We start from the raw sequence: 19,282 nt of genomic DNA on the forward strand, positions 1-19,282 counted from the left end.
CTGAAATGCTGATGCACTTGTGTGGCACTGGAAGAAAGCAGCATGAATGTGCCTTTGGTGAACAGACCACAGCTGGATTTGTGCTTTTATTGCATCAAGTTTTTGGTATTTCGATAAACCGTTTTGCAATGAACAACAACAATTTGATCTTTGACAATTGAACTATGAAGGCTTTTGTATAGTGTTTTGAAGTTTAACTAATTACAGAGATAAAGCTAAAACTGCTGTTCCTCTGTGAGAAAGCAGTAGGCTATATAGAGATAAATGCATTTCTGTGTGAAGGCATTCAAGGGAATGTAAGGGAGACTTCCTTCAAATTCAGTTCACCAAACTATGGTCGTGCATCCGTCAGATCCACTGCATTCATTTCACAGTAGTGCAACACAGTTGAGAATTTATGCTGCATCATAATTCACATCGAGGTAACAGGTCTGTGGATGAGATGCACTCAGGTTTTTTCCCCAACATTTACACCAAAATAAATTATTAGTCCTATTGGCAAATGTTTAAACTGATGTACCTTCACATGAGATAAAGGCAGCTCAAAAAAATCCTCCTAATATGAAAGGAAATGAATGTTATGGAATAAATGCATGTGAATAGTGAAATGTTTCCTTCTGTGTAAAGCTCCAAACCCTTTGTTATTTAACCAGCGAAACAATGAAAAATCTAAATATATTAATTGCTGTCAAAAAAGACAACTAACGAGTAGTACTACTGTGAAATAACATGCTATGTGTTAACATTTCTCACAATATTAACACACAAATAAGCATTACTATCCTCATATTTCATTTCAGGCTCAATTCCTGGTGCTTTTTGAAGCCCACTTCCCAGTTTAGTTTTATATTCAGTACTTATTTAAAAACACCCATTTTTTTATGTTTTTGAAATACATTTCTTATGCTCACCAAGTCTCTTATGCTTGAATAGAAATACAGTAAATATTAACTCTTTCCCTGCCAGCACATTTGAAAAAAGGTGCCAGCCACCGTCAGCGATTTTGACGATTGTCACTCAAATTTGTTTATTTTGCTGTATGAATATTGGAATATGCAATATACTAAAAAATAAAGATCAAAGCCTCTACATTTAAATCGCTTCCATCAAAATTTGCATAGATATATAACACTTCATGGATCAACATTTTACTCTGTAACATTATGCAGTTTTAATTTATATGCTGTTTATTGCTGATCATTGGATTATTTATCATATTCATCTGTTTACGTAAGAGATCGCTCGTTTCTTCCTCCTGTTCATGTGTGTTTTTGTTCGGGAGGTTTTGTACTCGTTCAGAAGATGTGTAACAGCGCCCCCAAGTGTATAACAGTGAAAACACGAAAAGGCGTATAATCTTGTCAATGGCAGGGAAAGAGTTAATAGAAATTTTCTACTTTAATATATTGTAAAATGCAATCTATGCCTGTCATCAAAGCTGAATTTTAATCATCATTCCTCCAGTAATTATTGGTGCTCAATTATTAATAATAGTTCATATTATCAACAACGTTGAAAACATTTTGGCGACTTAATATTTACGAGGAAACTATAAAACACTTTTTTGGGGGATTCTTTGATTAATAGAAGGTTCACAAGAACAGCATTTATTTGAAATAGAAATCTTTTGTAACATTACAAATGTCATTTTTGATGAATTTAATGCATCCTTGCTGAATAAAACTATTAATTTCCTTTTTTCTTTTTTTTACTTATCGGTTTCAAAAAGTGTAAACAAACACTGAAGACTTCATAAATGATGCTAAAATTCAGCTGTGTGTTTCAGGAATAAGTTACATTTTAAAATACATTCACATAGAAAAATATTATTTTAAATTGTAATAATATTTCACAGTATTTCTGATCAAAAATAAATGCAGCCTTGGTGAGCAGAAGAGACTACTTTCAAAAACATAAAAAAAAGGTAAATATTCCAAACTTTTGACCTGCAGCGCAACATCAAATCCTGATCACACATTGTTTCCCCCCGAAGTAAACCGAGAGCTGATTTTGTGCAGTTAAGATACTAAATACTCGCATGAATACCTTGATTGACCTTCATCCTTCCCCAAACAAATCCACCTGAAAACCAGGATTCTCCTTCGTGTGAAAGTCCATTACAAAGTGCACTGAAGAGTAGTCGGATACCTCAGGAAGCACAGTTTAAGTCACCTTAATAGAGGGCTTCCTGTGCACACACAGAAGAGTGACGTATGGCACCCCGATGAAAGCCCATTTCTCGCTGGGCCAGAATCTGAGGACGGGGCCCTGCTCCGGAGCCTCTGATGCCACGTCGAAATACGCAAAACACACACATCCCAGATAAGACGCCAGGCAGATGAGGATATGCCTGAACACGCACACACACACACACACACACACACACAGTGGGAACATGAAGAGAGAATAATATCACAGGAGTCACAAAAACAATGGTTTTTACAATGCACTTTTTAGCCTACTAATGTAATTACGGAGAAAAATTATACTGTAATATGAGACAATGTTTCTAGTTTAATGTTTAACATTTAACTATCCATTTAAATGTATGTGGAAAACAAACAGAAACTGTGAGAGGGACAGACATTGAATAATTAGCTTTATTAAAGTGCATTCGGCTTCAGTGGATTATTAACTGTATTAACTCTTAACATTTTGATCTGAACATATAATATTAATATTAATATAATTTAATGTTTCAATAATTTAATTAAACATTGCTGGTTTTCTGATGACGGACACATTTTTTATTTAGTATCATCGATAAACTAGTTATCACTTGTATTTTTATTTTATTTTATTTTTTTTATTGTCTGTTTTCTCTTATAGTTACAGTTTTAGCAATTTTGTTGTGTATTTTTGTCATTTTGTCAGTTTTCTATAGTTTCTATAGTTTATATTATTAATATTTTATTAATAAAAACCTTGGTGTGGAGTTTTGATTTACTTAGTTTTATGGTTATTTTAGTACTTCAAGTTAAACTAATATTATATATATATACTGTACATAGAAAGCAACCAAAAATGCTCTTTTAAGGTTTTTATTTTTAGTTCATTACAATAATTCATAATAATTGTATTTTTTGTAATGGTTTTAATGTTTGCGTGTTGAAAATGTGGTTTTGTGATTTCATGAACGATTAGTTTTCATCAGTTTGGGGAGCAGTGCCTCACAGTAGAAGCAGACAGACTGAATGTGACAGGACTAAAGCAATGTGTTGTCAGTGCTGTATGTTGACTAGGTGCTGTACGTTGAGTGCACTTCATCACTTCACTCACCAGGCACAGTGTAGATATGGGAAGTTGACAGAAGACCACATTTCACAGAAAATGCGATCACTGATCCAGCACACGAGCGCCAGAGTCCACCACAGACCCGAGAGAAGACCCAGCTTAAACACACGCAGGTTATCACACCTACACACACACACACACACACACACACACATAACTCATATTAAAACATGATTACATAATAAAAAACAGGGATTTTAAAAATAAAAATAAAATATTATCGGTTTCTGCAAACCGATATTTTATATATATATATATAGATATATATATATATATATATATATATATATATATATATATATATATATCTATCTATATATATATATATATATATATATATATATATATATATATATATATATTTACACACACACACACAAACAAACAAACTTATTTTATTTCAGCTAGTTGATATCAACCTTTCTCCTTTTTGTTTAGTTAACTTAGATCTGAAAATAAATCTGAAATAGTTAAACTACATCTCAAAACAACAATTCGTAAATATTATACAGACATAACAACTAATGGTAAAAATGTATTCTTATACATTTTATTATAAAACATAATATAAAAAATTTTAATCAATATTTTTAATCATTTTATTTTTAATTTTCCATTTTCATTTATATTTTTAAGTAACGAAAATGGTTTTAATTTTAGGTTCAGTTATAGTTTTAGTCAAGTGTAATAATCCTGATCTCAGTGCCATAATGCTGAAACTGTTGAGGCTTGTTGAAGAGATACTGTGTACGGTTACTTTTATAAGATTATATCTATTACATCTGATTTAGCATTGGATAAAGTGGCTGTTTGCTTGACATTAAATAACTGTAAATGATGTTGTTCAATTCAAGAGTGATGTAAGTCACGCTGCTGATCATTTTCACACACCTGCCCAGCAAACAAACACAGCAGATGATGCTCTCCTTCACTACACTACAACTACTGAAAGACAGAAATATTACACGAAAACTTCAACTAAAAAACAGAAATGATAACTTGCCAATTAACTAAAATAAAATGAAATAAAAAGCAAAATATAAATGCATTATAAAAAAAAATGCAAACAAAATAGCTAAAACACACACTAAAATTAAAAACTATCAAATAATTCAAAATATTCATGTTTACAGTATAAATAACACTAAAATATCATAGATTAGAGAGAGAGAGGAGGAGCAAGAGAGAAAGAGAGAGAGAGGAAGTGCAAACTGTTACTCTGACAAACTGATAAAGAAAAAGCCTTCTTCCGCTCTAAAGCTGTTTGTAATTTGTCAGTTCCTTTATTTTGCGGAAATATGCTTGAAACATCTGAACTTAATGTTTTGCAATTAAATCTAAATGTATAACAGTTTAACTGTATATTAAACATGATTAGCTGAACTTAAGAGTGTTTCTGACCCTCTTAAGTAAGACTTAAAGACTATTATATGTCATTTACATAATTACGCTATTATCTTGGTTAAATATATGGTTAAAGTGCTGCTGAATGTACTGACATGAATTTATTATAAACACAAGCACAATTAGTATGAGAGTAGGGTGGTGTTTTAGGATGAATACGTTCTCTGTAGTTTACTTTACTTTACTCATCTACTCCTTTAATGTACTTTACTCGTATTTACTTCCACCTTAATTTTTTATTTCCTTTTTTTCATTTATGGTCTGTTAAGTGCAAACCATAAGTCACACATATTAGAACAGCAACCTCTCACAAAGAAGTGTGCTTACAATCTTAAAAGTATTTAAAAAAATTGTACTTGCAGACAATATAATATTAATGAAATAATAACTCTTAAGGCAGACACTTTCATGACAGTTTCTTAACGCACTTAAGTGCACTTTTAAAAGCACACTTTATAATTATGTCAAATAATTTAAAGCACATTTATTTTGATGTGTTGACTAACATGCTCATGCAAAGCACTTGATTATAATTTTGCAGTGTTTTATTCATTATTACATTAACAAGTAAATATATTTTAATAGTGATGTCAAACTATATTTAATATAGAAATATAACATTTTGTAGGGATGCACGATATATCGGCCACCATATCTATATCGGCAGATATTTTTCTGTTATCATTATCGAACCGATAAGAGAATTTGGTCGATATCTTAGAGCCGATAAATAATGCATTATTTCCTGTAGAGACACTTCAGATGTGCACTTGTTCACCATGATGGTTTTTAATTGCTTGAAATATCATTGGAAACACTTCGAAAAGGAAAATGCAGTGAACTGAAACATGTGCAGGGCAAGTCTGTCATATTATAATGAGATTATTAGCTACTGTAAAATAATGTAAAGGAATCTTTGTTCGCCCGTGTTTTAGCACATTGTTAAGGGAAGAGCGCATCCACAACGGATCCACACGACTAGCACAGTTAAGTTTGCTTGTGCATTTACATTTAGGCTATATTGTCCATGGCACGATTTAGTTATTTTTTTACACGTAAGTAATATTGTCCAGTTACTTGTTTCCATTATTCAAGCATTATTTAATTTATTTGTAAGGCTGCTTTATGTCTGATTTATGTTCAAGTGTTTAATGCCTTTTAATGGTGAGACTTTTTTTGGTAATCAGGCTCTCAAACATTATGAAAAATTTGGATTTATATTTATGTGCCAACATATCGGTTATCGGCTTTTATATTTAAGGATTTACTGGTTATCGGTATCGGCCAAAATTTAACACACACACACACACACATATATATATATATATATATATATATGCATGCATGTGTGTTTATTTACATATACTGTACATAATAAATAAACACGTATTACGTAATGCATTATGTTAACAAAAACTTTTATTTTGGATGCAATTAATCGCGATTAATCATTTGAAAGCACCAATTTTAAATGTACTACAAATGTGTAATTACAACTATGTATAAAAACATGGCATTCGTTTCAACTGAAATGACATTAAAATACATTTGTGTTAACCATAAATGCTTGTCAGGAGAATCAGCATACCATATTTCAAAAAACAACATAAGTTATTATGAAATTACTTGATATAATTGAGTCCTACTTAAGTGGGTCAAAATAGTCTTTAAAACGTCAGCTAATTGCATTTAATATAAATTTAAACTATAAAACCTTGCAATCAAGTGTCTGAAAACATTACGTACGCCCTGGTACTTAAGTATCTTTAAATTACATTATTTCCATAACAAGTACTCTTTTTAAAATAATGCTAAAGTGCACTTTTCACGAGCAGACATCTCCTCATCAAGCCACACAAAACATGAGAGATAAGTTACCTTTAAGCACAGCTAAATTAATCTACCTTGAATATGAAAACACATGCTTTCCTATTGCACAACATAAAATTTAGGTTACAGGGACATCACCATATAAAGCGAGGCATCTATACAGAGGAAGCTGTCACTGTGATTTAAATCAAGCATGCACAGGAATAAATTTGTAATGCGATAACATGGAAAGCACTTGAGGACTGATGTGTGTGTGTGTGTGTGTGTGTGTGTGTGTGTGTGTGTGCGCAGGAGCTCTGACCTCTTTAGCTCTGTGATGAGAAGAGCGGTGCATGGGATTCCCAGCGCCATGAGAGAGATGGAGTTTATCGCTGGCTTGATGAAGGCCAAACAGGTGGTGATCCCTGAGAGGACCCCGATGACCATTTGAAACCTCGATCTAGTGACATGGGAAAGGAAACGGTGAAAGACGAAAGAAGTAAACAAGAGAAAAGTGGTGCTGAATGTTGTGCATCTTCAAGTACTTGTGATTTCAATGTGTTTGCATGCAAGTATGCGAGCGCACCTGTCTCTGCGGAATATCTTGGGCAGGTATCTCTTGGGAAACCACATGCCGATGGCACACATGAGCACCCACAGTATGGCCAGCTCATCCAGCATCTGCCCTAGGAAGCTCAGCGTCGCATGGAAGTAAGTAGAGCCGATCCCTGGAGAAAAACAGCAGGATCATGTGTCAATTATACACATCAATTTAGCCCTGCATCGAAGCAGAATCGTTCACATCTGCACAAACTGCTGAGCTTCGGATGCATTAACATACAACTGGGAACATAACATGCAACATACTTTGAATGAGAAGCATTTATTAATAAAAGAGAAGCTCTATGGGTTACGTCAAAATACATCGCTGATGGTTTTTTTATGTTTAAAAATGGAGATTATTAAGGAGTTTAAAGAATACTCTCGTTTTTGACACTAGAATAGTATTTGAGTAATGTACGCGCACTACCTAATTTTTGTAACCAAAGACACTGGAAGGCAAGCTTGCAGCTATAAGCCAAAACAGCGTAATGGCTAATGCTAATTCTTCTGCTTTGGCGTTACACAGGGAAGGAAACCAGATGCCTCTTTTTTTAATGGATGTCAAAGAAGGAGAGGCTTCACTACGCTGAGCAGAAAGTGATAACAATTTAATCTTCAACATGTTTTACACCTAACAATAGTTTTGGATCGAGTTTAGGTAATCTAAATAAAAATGTATTACTATTTGTATTCATTTATAAATAGCCTTTTTGTTATGGGTTTCTCACACTTCTTTATAGTGCAGCAACAGACTAGTGAATGAGCTCCAAATAGAAAAACCTTACAAACATGTTCTTGATAGTTAGCAGTTTTACACTGTAAATTTTTTTTAATATATTTTATATATTTCATAATTGAACTATTGTGCAATTATTATTATTTGTTGTTGTTGTTGTTGTTTTGTTGGCCAAAACAAAACAAATGGCTGTGAATTAGACAGCCTTTCCAAAATACACAAATGTTAAAATGCATGCACTTTCATGACCCTAAATGAGGAAAAGTCACAAAATGTTAAGATATAAATTGTTTAACCAGTGTTTCAAGCAGTTTAAAAAACCAAAACATAACAAAAAATATATAATGTTTCTGTTGACCCATTTCCATTTTGGGACACAGGGCCCAACCACTATCTGAGAGGCCTGAAATGAGTGTTTTCTAAAGCAACAAACCACTAAGTATTATGCTTCGTCACGTTTGTGGCCTGACTCTGAGTCACAAACATGAGTAATAACTCTAACTGTGCAGCTTTACTGTCACGACTGGATGACAGGCACATGATAAACCAGAAGAAAACCCAGCCACTCGCAACTTCTCAAACCTAGTTGGTTTAAATCTGAGTATAGTGTTTTCTTAGAAGACTTCTTTTCTTATGTCAATATTACAAACACTATATATTCAACAGAATTCAGCTCTGTCTGTGTCCAGTGCTTCGACTATACTCACTGTATTAAAGGATGACACAGAGGATTTTGACTCGGATTAATAAAGTCAGCAGCTTCCTTTAGAGCAGAAAAACTCTGGAGACATTTGTACAGAGCGACGTTTGTGCTGAGCTGGCAACTTAAACAACCGAGAGGGACACAGAGCAGCACTGTTTCAGCGATGTTAAGATCAGCTTGTGAATGCACTTGGCTCATGTGAAAATTAACACATCTTACGGATGACTAAGTGAAATGTGGTCTGTGTGTCCTTCTGTAAACTGAACCAAAAGATCCAATGAGAGTGAGAAGCTGTTCACGCTGTCCTTAAGCCAGGATTAATGTCTGTTGTAACCCCGGGTTAACTTGGGTAATGAAATGTTTGTAATGTTGTGGTTATTCAGAGCAGAGTCAACACAACGCCAGCTGCTCTGAATGGGATGATTGACAGGCAGAGAGTGTTTCTGATTGGCTGGTCCCGCCCTTGTTTGCGGTTACAGTAACAGGAGTGTTTTCTCACAACACAGATACCTGTGAAACCTGTCAGGTAACAGGGATAGTTTATGCATGATATTACAAAATAAGTTAATAAATTGTGCAGAAAAAAAGAAAGTAGAGAAAATATGAAATGTAGAAACAAAAACTAAAAAATAAATACAGTTGACACCTTTAATTAAATACATTTATAAAATTTTATACAAAGTAAAATGTAAAAATATGTGTGTGTGTGTGTGTGTGTATATATAGAGAGAGAGATTATATGTGTATTTAGGGATATTTTATGCATGATATTCCAAAATAAATACATAAATTGTATGGAAAAAAGAAAACATAAGAAAGAAAAAGTAGAAAAAAATTACTTACAAAATAAAATAAAAACAAATAAATTATAAAATAATAAAAATTATATAATGTATATATACAGCTTTAATATATATATATGTGTGTGTGTGTGTGTGTGTTTGTGTATAAAGCCTACACAGTTTATAACTTTAATTGAATAAAATGATAATAATAAAATATTATAAATAATAAAATATTATTAAAAAAAATTATAAATATTTTATATTAGCTATATTTAAAATATGAAACCTATAAAGCTCACAAAATAAATAGAACAAATATCTACAGAACAAACTATATATATATGTGTGTGTGTGTGCGATCTGTATTAGAAGAATGGCTTTGACTACTGGCTTCACATATTTAAGAGCAAGCATACATTTATTTTCTCTGAGATAATGTACTTCCTTCAGTAGCCCTTCCTGCTCAGCTCAGCTATTTCCTGATGACCCGCAATATTCCCAGAAAAGAGGAAGAGTGGATTCCAGAAAAAAAGCTGCCACCTACTAATGTGCTGAAAAACAAGACCTCCGGCATACTTGTGCAAGAAGTTCCTGTCGGTCAGTGTAACAGCTGGAGAGAACAAGAGAAGAAACTCACCAACCACCACCAGCAGAGTCCAGATCAGATAGATGCCACTGTTGAAGTGCGTGGCGTACTGACGGAACAGACACATGAGGATCGGAGGCAGCACGAAGAACAGCACGTTGCTTATCTGAAAACAGACAGGAATCTTCTGTGACACTGAGAAAAGCATGCATGTGAGAAAAACACAGGCAGAGCAAAGCAGTCCTAAAGTTTACAGACTTCTTCAACAACTAGCGAGTGACACTGCGACTAAACACAGAGACAGCGCAGAAGAGGGACGCACGGTGTTATAGAATTCCGCGATTCCGGGATAGATGAGATAATTCCCTTCACACCAGTCCACCTCCGAGCTGCCCGCCTGAAGCTGAGCCCACAGATGCGCGTTCATCGCTGCGCGCGCGTCCGCTGCTACAATGTTACCCAAAGCGACGTCGACGGCTTTATCGCACGCGAGCGGCGACAGTTAGTTTTAATCAGGGACGCCGGTGTAGTCGTGTTATCTGAGCATGTCATCCTGCCATCCAGTCTGAAGCAGATCCAGCTCTCCTGTGCCGCTCTCTGCCCTTCACTTACTCTACAATAACAACACACAGCAACATGTGATTCGCGCATGCGCAGACCTGGACCTGGATTAGTTTAGTTCATATTCACAGTCACATCTCACTAGTTGCCCAGGTAAATGTGTGGTCTACAAGAGGATTCATTAAATTATATATCATTAAGACCAAAGAAACGATGTATATATTTACTAGGGTTTAAATTAAATGTAGCGATTAAAATGGTGTAGATTAGTCAATCTCAAACGAAACTGGACCAGCAGTGTATTTCAGTGCGGTCGAAATGGCTGAAAAACTAGATTCGAATATTGTTGCATAGTTATAATATTATTAAATTTTAATTAAATTTAAAATGCATAATTTCAGTTAGGGTGAAGAAAAGCTTTTGGCTTCTCTCCTGAGGCCTCAAGAGGAAAATATTACTAATGCACGTTAATTCAAAGCATAATATAACATGACTGTCCGAGGAAAAAAGTGCATAATGTTTATAATTAAGTTGCTTAAACAACTATAAACAAAACAGCATCATGTATGTATGCATAGTTTAGTACAAAGTGCCGAAAGCCAATCACAGAATATTTTTTTTTATTTAAAAATACGAGTTGCAGTGATATGATAAAAAAAAAAAAAAAAAAAAAAAAAACACAAGACATATTTTTTCAAAGTTGAACTTGCATTGATTTTACATGGCTTTCTAAACATGCGGACACTTTCGTATTTTAATGTAGGCATTCCAAAACTTGTTTGTCATTTTGTCATCTTTGTCCAATATTTAGCTATATGTTCAGATATAATGGCTTTTTATTTTATTTGAAAATATCCATTAATATTTTAGAAACGCAAATATTTATATGAAATAGCCCATGCTGATATTTTACGTAAAGGGCCACTAGAGGTCCACAGTCCCCTAATAAACAGAATGACAAATAATAAAACAAAACATGACAGGATGATAGCTTACTGGATTTCACTTCATGCATTTTATATTATCTATACCTAAATACATTTTAAGCATATTTTAGTTCATATTCATGGTGTAGCCTACACTTAGATGCTAAAAGAGGATTTTTTTTTTGTATATTAAGTACAAAATTAGTGTGCACTTAATAGAGCACTTTTCAGTAGGCTTACATTATAGAAATGTACTTTTTTTCATTAAAAGAATAACAAGACACACAGTTTCATGGGAATAAATAAATGTGGGTTTGTTTTTAATTTTGGTTTAGATTTGAGTATAATCTTAAACGGGGTGATTTCTGGCGAGGTACAGTCTCAGATTACAGTCAAAACACCTCGTGCTCTGAATTTGATGAAAAATGATTATAAGCTGATATGAACTTGCCAGGAAACCAGAAAAAAAGTCACTTCTGTTTGTTGTCAGAGTATAAAACCATCAACTAATTCAAGACGTGGTTTTTAAGTGACACAAAGAAGCGAAGAGTCTCGAGAAAAGCATTTGTGTGTTGATTAAGTCTGTTTTAAAGGTATAGTTCCTAAAAATATAATGAAAATTGGTGAAAATGTGCTCACCCTCAGGCTATGCAATATGTAGATGAGTTTGTTCCTTCATCAGATGTGCACTTTGGAGCTGAATACAAAGACATGCACACTGGTAAGTGCCCTTCTTTATGTACAGCCAGTGGACATATGATAGCAGTGATGTGCTTTACTGTAGGACACATGTCTCTAAGATCTCGTTAACTGAGAGACTCGTTGGGATGTTTGACGGACACCTCTCTATGAATGTGTGTCTGAGCTCATCTGTGATGTCTTCTCTCTGTGAAGATTACTCTGGGCAAGTGTTGACCAGTTACAGAAAGTGATCGACAGCATCAGGTCGAACCCAGAGGACCGGAGGATCATGATGTGTGCGTGGAACCCTAAAGGTTATTTATATATAATGATCACATTTATTAAGATTTCAGATTGGCTTTTTTATTTGATTTGATTTTTCATTTTAATTTCAGCGTCAGAATTAAACGTTGATGTCCTTTCGTCATTTTGATTAGTTTAAATATTAAATATTTCTATTTAGATTTATTTTTATTTCAATTTAAGGTTTTAGCATTGGAAGGTTTTTTTTTTTTTTGCTTAGTTGTCAAGGCAAAATGTACTAATTTTTAAGTTGAATAATTTTTCAGTTTAATATCACTCACCAAATGCCATTTTTAATAGTTTATTTCGGTTAACAATAAAAAACAATAACAATTAATTTTAGAAGTATTAGTACTTAAACTTTCTTCTATTAGTTGCCAATAATTTGCTGCAAAGAAGTCCATGTCTGAATCATATCTGAATCATGTCCATGATTTTTTTTTTGTGTGTGTCTTCATATTGCTAATGTGACAAAGGTCACCAAGTGTCATCTCATCCCAAGGAAGCTAAAATTTTAAAAATGGCAAAAAAGAAAATAAAATTGGTCAAGAATGACTGAAGAGGGCCCCAGAGGGTTACATAATTAGTATGTGAACAAGCAAGTTAGAAAAGTATTCTTGTAGCTTCGTAAAATTACTGTTGGACCCCTGATGTCACATGGATTATTTTCCTGATCTCCTTGCTAAGTTTCTGGATCTTGATTGTGGTAAATACATCTGGGTCAGATAGCTCTCAGAATTCATCAAAAATATCTTAATTTGTGTTCTGAAGATGAACGAGGATCTTGGGGGTTAGTAACGACATGAGTGTGAGTAAATAATTAACGAATTGTCTTCTTTTTTTTGGGGGGGGGGGTGCATTATCCCTTTAAGAAGTAGGAATACATTAAGAAGGAAGACAAATGCAGAACTGCATCTAAATGCAAAACCTTTATTTTTGTAATAGTAGAATGCATTTATTGATGTTCTGTTTTTATTTAATTAATTACAACAAATCAGAAAGGAAATGAAAATGTGTGGGAAGTGTTTCAGCAGGCTGAACAAAAAGGAGACGTATGTTAATGACTTGTATCCAGCCTTTTCCGGATCTTCTAATGCCAAATTTACATTGCTGCACAGGTGACAGAGGCCCTTCGGAAGTAGGCGTCTTTCTTTACACGGACAGATTATTGCTGCTCAGGGCTGACATACATGCAATTACACAGCAACTGCACCTGCACACAGGTGGTGTGTCATAATTTCAGCTGGTTTTTATGTGCCATGCTGGGTCAAATATGTACTAACAAAAAAAAAAAAACTTTTTTAATTACATTTTTAACCCAAAAGTTGGGTTATTCCATATTTTATCCAGATTTGCTTTGAAACAACCCCAGCATTTGTAGAATTTTTAGCATGCTTAACCAACTAAGACGCCTTCAGTTTTGGTAACCTGTACTTTCAGTGGAGGGTTTTACAAGTTTTTCAGTTTACGGAAACACGTTAAAAAGTTACGAAATCCAGCACCCGCTTTAGTTGCTCCATAAAGTGTATTATAAAGTGCATAATACTTAAATCATGCGTTTACCTTTTGAATCATATATAAACTGTTAGTCAAACAGTGATAGATATTGAACGTTTGTAATTCTTTGTGTGCACGTGGGGACATTTTTTGTGATCCCCATGGGGATAACGGCTTATAAGTTTTGTTTTTTGTTTTTTAATGGAAAAATGCAGAAAGTTTCTCTGAGGGGTTGCATTTTAGGTTTAGAGGATATACAGTTCGTTCAGTATTAAAAATAATTATATGGGAAGTCCCCATAAAACACGGGAACCCAACGTGTATTTGTGTCTGGAGGAAGGAAAAGTGCACTGATCTCTCCGTAATTAGGGATGATGACGTCGACACAGTCTCTACAGCTGGGAGTGAAAAGGTTGCAGAAGCAAGGTCTGCAGGAATAAAACTCGCGATGCTGTAATGAGAGATGAAGACAAATGATAACGCGCTTCATATCCGTTTGACTCTCATCACGGAGATCTAAGAATAAAATCCGTGCTCATACGGATAACAAAGTGACGCATAGAAAAGTTTAAAGAGCAGACTAAAAGAGAGAGAAAGAGAGAGAGAGTTTCATCTCAGTGTAGCTGCAGTCCTCCGCTGCTGAAGGTATGAAACCACTGCTGGAAGAGACGTGCGTCTGTTTGAACCGGGATTCTGTGCGCAATAATTCAGTTTTGAGTTAAAAGTGCTGTTTTGAGAGTATTTTTTGTTGTTGTTGCCTACTTTGAAGCATCCTTTTAATGGAGATCTCAGAGACACCTGATGCTGTCGTTAAACTAACAGAAGGACAGTGAAGAGATACATTTTGGAACGTCGAAGGCAGAACGTTCTAAATACTTCTTGCGAATTAACGTATGCTTTCTTCTACAGAATGATGACGAGCAGCAAAACGACTCTTGCTTTCCTCATCTACGGGCTCCTCGTACAATGCCACGTGTGTTCGCCGTTGACTTACCCGAGCATCAGGTACGGAAACACCCATAGACTGTATAAAACCAGGTCTCAGTTGTACCGATCTGGATTGGGAAGATGTCGAGTAGCTGAAGCGTCGCTGGACGGTGAAACAGGACTTGGCCAATAACACTGTTAAATGAATACATTTACGAGTTTTATTGATAAGTGTCCGATCACACAAATTTGAACAGATGCCTTTTTTGTTCGCCATATGTCTAATAATATATAGCTATTAAAAAATAACATCAGGCTACTAAAGAGGTATTTTTTTTGCTTACATGAGCGTTCTGTGTGAGGCGCGAGTGTGAACGCGCTTTGATTAGAAAGTGGTCTACATTTGATTCGGTTTTAAAGTAAATCGTTTTAAAAGACACGGCCATATAGATCTTGCTTGATCTTACCCGGCATAAATAAAGTAGCTATAATAGCCTATAAGAAAAAATATTGGGATGTAGTAAAGCAAGATCACAAAGCGATTGTCTACAAAACTATTATTATTATTTATTTATTTATTAGACCAAACTAAACTTGAAAGCAATTTTACAGAAATATCTACTGTTTTTTTATTTGAAAATAGAATGCATTTTTAAATTATTATTTAGATCAAATTTACAGTAATAGTCTGTTTTAATTAGGCTGAATTAAATGACTTGATGTCTTGTTACAGGATGGAGACCGCAGGATTTAACGAGGAGGGACACTCGTTAACGGATCTGACCTTTGACAGTGACCAGATCTCTATTCGAAGCTCTCCTTCAGTCACTGAAGACGCACTCACGTTATACAGTCCTCCATCGAAAAGGTGAAAAAGCTACCTATAACCTGAAAGTGTTGTTATAAATTAGGTGTGTGTGACTTTATATTAGCTGAAGCTGATCTCTCTTTTGACCACCACTGACTGATAGGCTACATTTTTCTACAACCTTTTTGTGTGTGTGTCATTTTGTCCTCCAGACTGGAAAGGCACGCTGACGGGATGTTTAATAAAGCCTACCGGAAAGCGCTCGGTCAGTTAACCGCGCGGAAATACCTGCACACACTGATGGCCAAACGCGTTGGGTGAGAACAGCGTTTCTTTCTCTCCATCTCTCCTCCTCGCGCTCTCATCCTAAGTGCTATCAGTCATTTAATCTTCCGACTTTTCTCCGTGCTATAAAGACGCTTCCATGGAAGATTAAAGGCGCGTTCACACAGGAACGCATTGTTGTTTTTAAAAACCGTTCGATGGAATCTTGCAGAACTCCCGCGACTTTTTTAAATGCGATACTATTTTTTCAAATCAAAGTCTAATCGGAAGCGCGCCAAAACTGGTGAAAAAGCATAACTAACTTTTCATATGCCTTACTATCCTATGATGAAATATCCTAAATATTCCTAAATAAAACGATTTTTTGCGACAACCATATTATAGTTTATAAACATATGCACATTTAAACCAAAATAATGTGACTTCTCCAACGCAGGGGAGGAAGCACGATGGAGGACGACACCGAGCCGCTCTCAAAGCGTCACTCGGACGGGGTTTTCACCGACAGCTACAGTCACTACCGGAAGCAGATGGCCGTGAAGAAGTATCTGGCCGCAGTCCTGGGCAAAAGGTACAGACAGAGATACAGAAGCAGAGGACGGCGGCTCGCCTGTTTGTAGCCTTTTTCAAACGCGTACATCATGTACATGTACAGCTTTTGGAGCGAATTAGTCACTATTTATGAAGATGTGGCCTTTATAACATTTTGATAATAACATTGTTTTTCTTTTGTACTGAAGCACCTGACATTGCAACGATCTTCCTGACCTTGTGGACCAGTCTTGTAGTTATACCAATGCTAACAATGCTGTTTATTTTTGTTTGTTTATTTATTCATGTTTGTTGCAATACCTTGTCAATTAAATACATCATCCTGAATATGAGTAAATAAATAGTCTCAAAGACAATCACTGCATTGAATGCTACCTTCTTTCACTCCTGTTATTAAGAACAAAGTTTTTTTTTTTTTTACAACAGCCCTGAAGACTTAGATTTGCACCAATTGCTACAAGACGTAGACTTTGCTGTGTTCCCGGATGGGGATGAGATTGAGGCATTTTTATTGGATTGGCTGAGACAGTTCCCTCCTGAATTCCCGGTGAGTTTCTAAGGTGCTCTTCTGAGGGGTCTCTCTCATCCCTTCCATCCTTTTACTCACATCAAGTTCTTCACACTTTCATCCATGGCTTAAATCTCACAAGCCATTCAACACGTTTTCTTTTCTTGCACAAACCTTTCTGGAAAAAAAAGCTCCTGAATGTCCGTTCCCATCTATGATGAAAGTGAATATGGAAGTCCACCCCACTAAAACGATAACGACACAGAGGAACAATATCATTCAGAAGGATTTTTCTTTTTCTTGAATGATAAAATAAACATTGACAGCCAATCAGACGTTGGCGAGGTTTGAGCAATTAAAGTGGCAGACAACAAACCTACAGCTCATTCAAATTGTGTTTTATAGTTATCTTTTTATTGTGAACAGAACGGAAATTAATTGTCCATATAAATGTGAATTAAATCTGCATCTTCAAACACTGAGACTCACAGTGTGGTTGTAAGTATCAGCTGGTAATTGCTAGATGAGTTGGGTATGACATATATAGATGTATTCCATAATAAAACCAACCATTGAAAGCAAACCTCCAACTTACATCACAGTTTTGGGCAGTGTTATACAGTATATGCTTAAGCTTGTTAGTGATATGTACATGTTTGCATATGCATATTATAATGTGTGTGTGTGTGTGTGTGTGTGTAAAAGGGTGAACACGTGAAATCAATCTGTGTTTAATTCTGCATTCTCCTGCAGGCTTTGTGACACAGGAGGCAGCTAGCGGCTTGGGTGCCTTTGCTTCATCTTTAAAATCGCCACCAATTTCAGATGGCACTTAAGTGGCCCTCCACATGCTGCAATCACCTGCTCACACATCTCCTGTTTCTCACATAACATACTTTGTTCAAATGCCACCTGGCTTTCTGGTTATTCGATTTAACTCCTCTATGCATACTGTGTTGTAGCATTTATTACACATTCTCAGCCTTGAAATTCATTTTGTGTGCGGAGACTGATAAGTGCCCAAAGCCTTACTTAAACATTAAGATAAATCTCTGTCTTGTGTTGACCGTTAGTACAAGGGCACCATTATACATGTAAGAAACAAAACAAACAAAAAAAATGTGCTGTATGATTTGTATGAATAAATTTTTGTAAACAATAGTTTTGTCTAATCTTTGATGATTACAAGAAAAGCTGAATCCTCAATAACACAAAGAAACACCCTTGGATCATAAACACATGTACAGTAAGTATGATACACCTGCAAGTATTGTAAACATTTAGAAAGACCACGTCTTTACAAACAAAATGTGATATATCATCAATAAATATACAATTCAGAAAAAGTGTAATGTGTCAGATATTTAAGAAATACGTAAATAAGTAGAAATATAACCCACACGCTCAGAAAACAGGTACAAAAGCTGTCGCTGGAGCAGTACTAATATGTACCTTTAAGTTACCAATACTTTTGCAGTACCTGCTTTTGTACCTATTTTTCTGAGAGTGCATGATCCAATAAATATAACATATGCAAAAATAATTAAAAAAGTGACATTAAAGTGAGAAGTGCCGCAATAAGCAGTAACACACATTACTAAAGATGAGGGTTTCATGCTGCTGCTGTCTGATAAAGTGAGATATTTAATTGTTTACCACTAAAGTGGAGCTATACAACAGAGAAAGTACACGTCTGTATGTATTTGTGAGTATTGTATCTTGGTGAAGCTGTGACTGGTGTTATACAGAGCAGACACCAGCGTAAGGAGAACCTTTTAGTTCCCGTCAGAGCAGATCAGAGCTAATAATCTCACACTGAGACCCCTACATCGCTGTAGCACAGCAGGCAAAAACACTGACCTTTCCCATCTTCATTACATGTCCGTTTAGCTAGCGGACTGATCTTGTGCAAACATGCATTGTACCCACTGAAAGTAATGCAGGTTAAACAGGGTTTCATTTGTAAGTCTGTCATTTTTTAAAAGAGGTCATAAGTACAGTTTTCATACACCACTTTTAACCTGAGGTCCACTTAAATTAAAAAGTTGTTCGATTTTAATGTATTTGGCTGTGCAGTCATTGATCGGGTGGCTTGCTAATGTGTTCGATATCTTCTAATACATTAAATCAGTAAGCTTGACCAAAGCTTGCTTAGTACTCTGTGGGTCAGAACGTAAGACAAAGGAGCTACAAAAGATAGACTTTTTACAAACTGGGTGTGGCTCTGATGAACGCACAAGTGACTTGATAAACTCATTCACATGCATTCTTGTCAAAGGATTCATGCATATTTACCTCAACCTCCGTAATTCAG

At 35.2% G+C, this 19,282-nt stretch overlaps 2 protein-coding genes across 7 annotated transcripts; one reads left to right on the forward strand and one right to left on the reverse strand.

Moving 5' to 3' along the window:
* Positions 1–668: 668 nt before the first annotated feature.
* Positions 669–10,587, reverse strand: LOC113051714 (alkaline ceramidase 2-like). The gene is made up of 6 exons (XM_026215684.1): positions 10,243–10,587; positions 9,972–10,086; positions 7,094–7,235; positions 6,830–6,967; positions 3,280–3,417; positions 669–2,350 (listed from the first exon to the last, which is right to left on the reverse strand). Exons 1-6 carry the CDS (start codon positions 10,345–10,347, stop codon positions 2,164–2,166), a joined length of 825 nt encoding a protein of 274 aa, XP_026071469.1. The 5' UTR covers positions 10,348–10,587; the 3' UTR covers positions 669–2,163.
* On the forward strand, positions 10,007–18,123 carry LOC113051715 (glucagon family neuropeptides-like). 6 transcript variants are annotated; one of them, XM_026215686.1, is made up of 8 exons: positions 10,007–10,132; positions 12,053–12,128; positions 12,302–12,402; positions 14,798–14,893; positions 15,549–15,683; positions 15,836–15,940; positions 16,345–16,479; positions 16,887–17,019. In XM_026215686.1, exons 4-8 carry the CDS (start codon positions 14,799–14,801, stop codon positions 17,017–17,019), a joined length of 603 nt encoding a protein of 200 aa, XP_026071471.1. In that variant the 5' UTR covers positions 10,007–10,132; positions 12,053–12,128; positions 12,302–12,402; position 14,798. The 6 variants fall into 6 exon arrangements, with proteins under 6 accessions (XP_026071471.1, XP_026071472.1, XP_026071475.1 ...); XM_026215687.1 differs by lacking the exons at positions 10,007–10,132; positions 12,053–12,128; positions 12,302–12,402 and adding an exon at positions 13,838–14,533; XM_026215688.1 differs by lacking the exons at positions 10,007–10,132; positions 12,053–12,128; positions 12,302–12,402 and adding an exon at positions 17,722–18,123 and having other exon boundaries at positions 14,570–14,893; positions 16,887–17,007.
* Positions 18,124–19,282: the final 1,159 nt, after the last annotated feature.

The sequence above is a fragment of the Carassius auratus genome, chromosome 32 (assembly GCF_003368295.1).
Source record: "Carassius auratus strain Wakin chromosome 32, ASM336829v1, whole genome shotgun sequence".
NCBI lineage: Eukaryota > Metazoa > Chordata > Actinopteri > Cypriniformes > Cyprinidae > Carassius > Carassius auratus.

Bases quoted from the DNA above. Each gene is read 5' to 3' on its own strand.
- LOC113051714 (XM_026215684.1), bottom strand. From the start codon at position 10,347: ATGAACGCGCATCTGTGGGCTCAGCTTCAGGCGGGCAGCTCGGAGGTG. The intron at 7,236-9,971 runs GTGAGTTTCTTC...GTTTTTCTCCAG, and splicing joins GACTCTGCTGGTGGTGGTTG to GGATCGGCTCTACTTACTTC. The intron at 3,418-6,829 runs GTCAGAGCTCCT...GTGTGTGTGTAG, and splicing joins CTCATCACAGAGCTAAAGAG to GTGTGATAACCTGCGTGTGT.
- LOC113051715 (XM_026215686.1), top strand. From the start codon at position 14,799: ATGATGACGAGCAGCAAAACGACTCTTGCTTTCCTCATCTACGGGCTC. The intron at 14,894-15,548 runs GTACGGAAACAC...GTCTTGTTACAG, and splicing joins TTGACTTACCCGAGCATCAG to GATGGAGACCGCAGGATTTA. The intron at 15,941-16,344 runs GTGAGAACAGCG...TCTCCAACGCAG, and splicing joins CTGATGGCCAAACGCGTTGG to GGGAGGAAGCACGATGGAGG.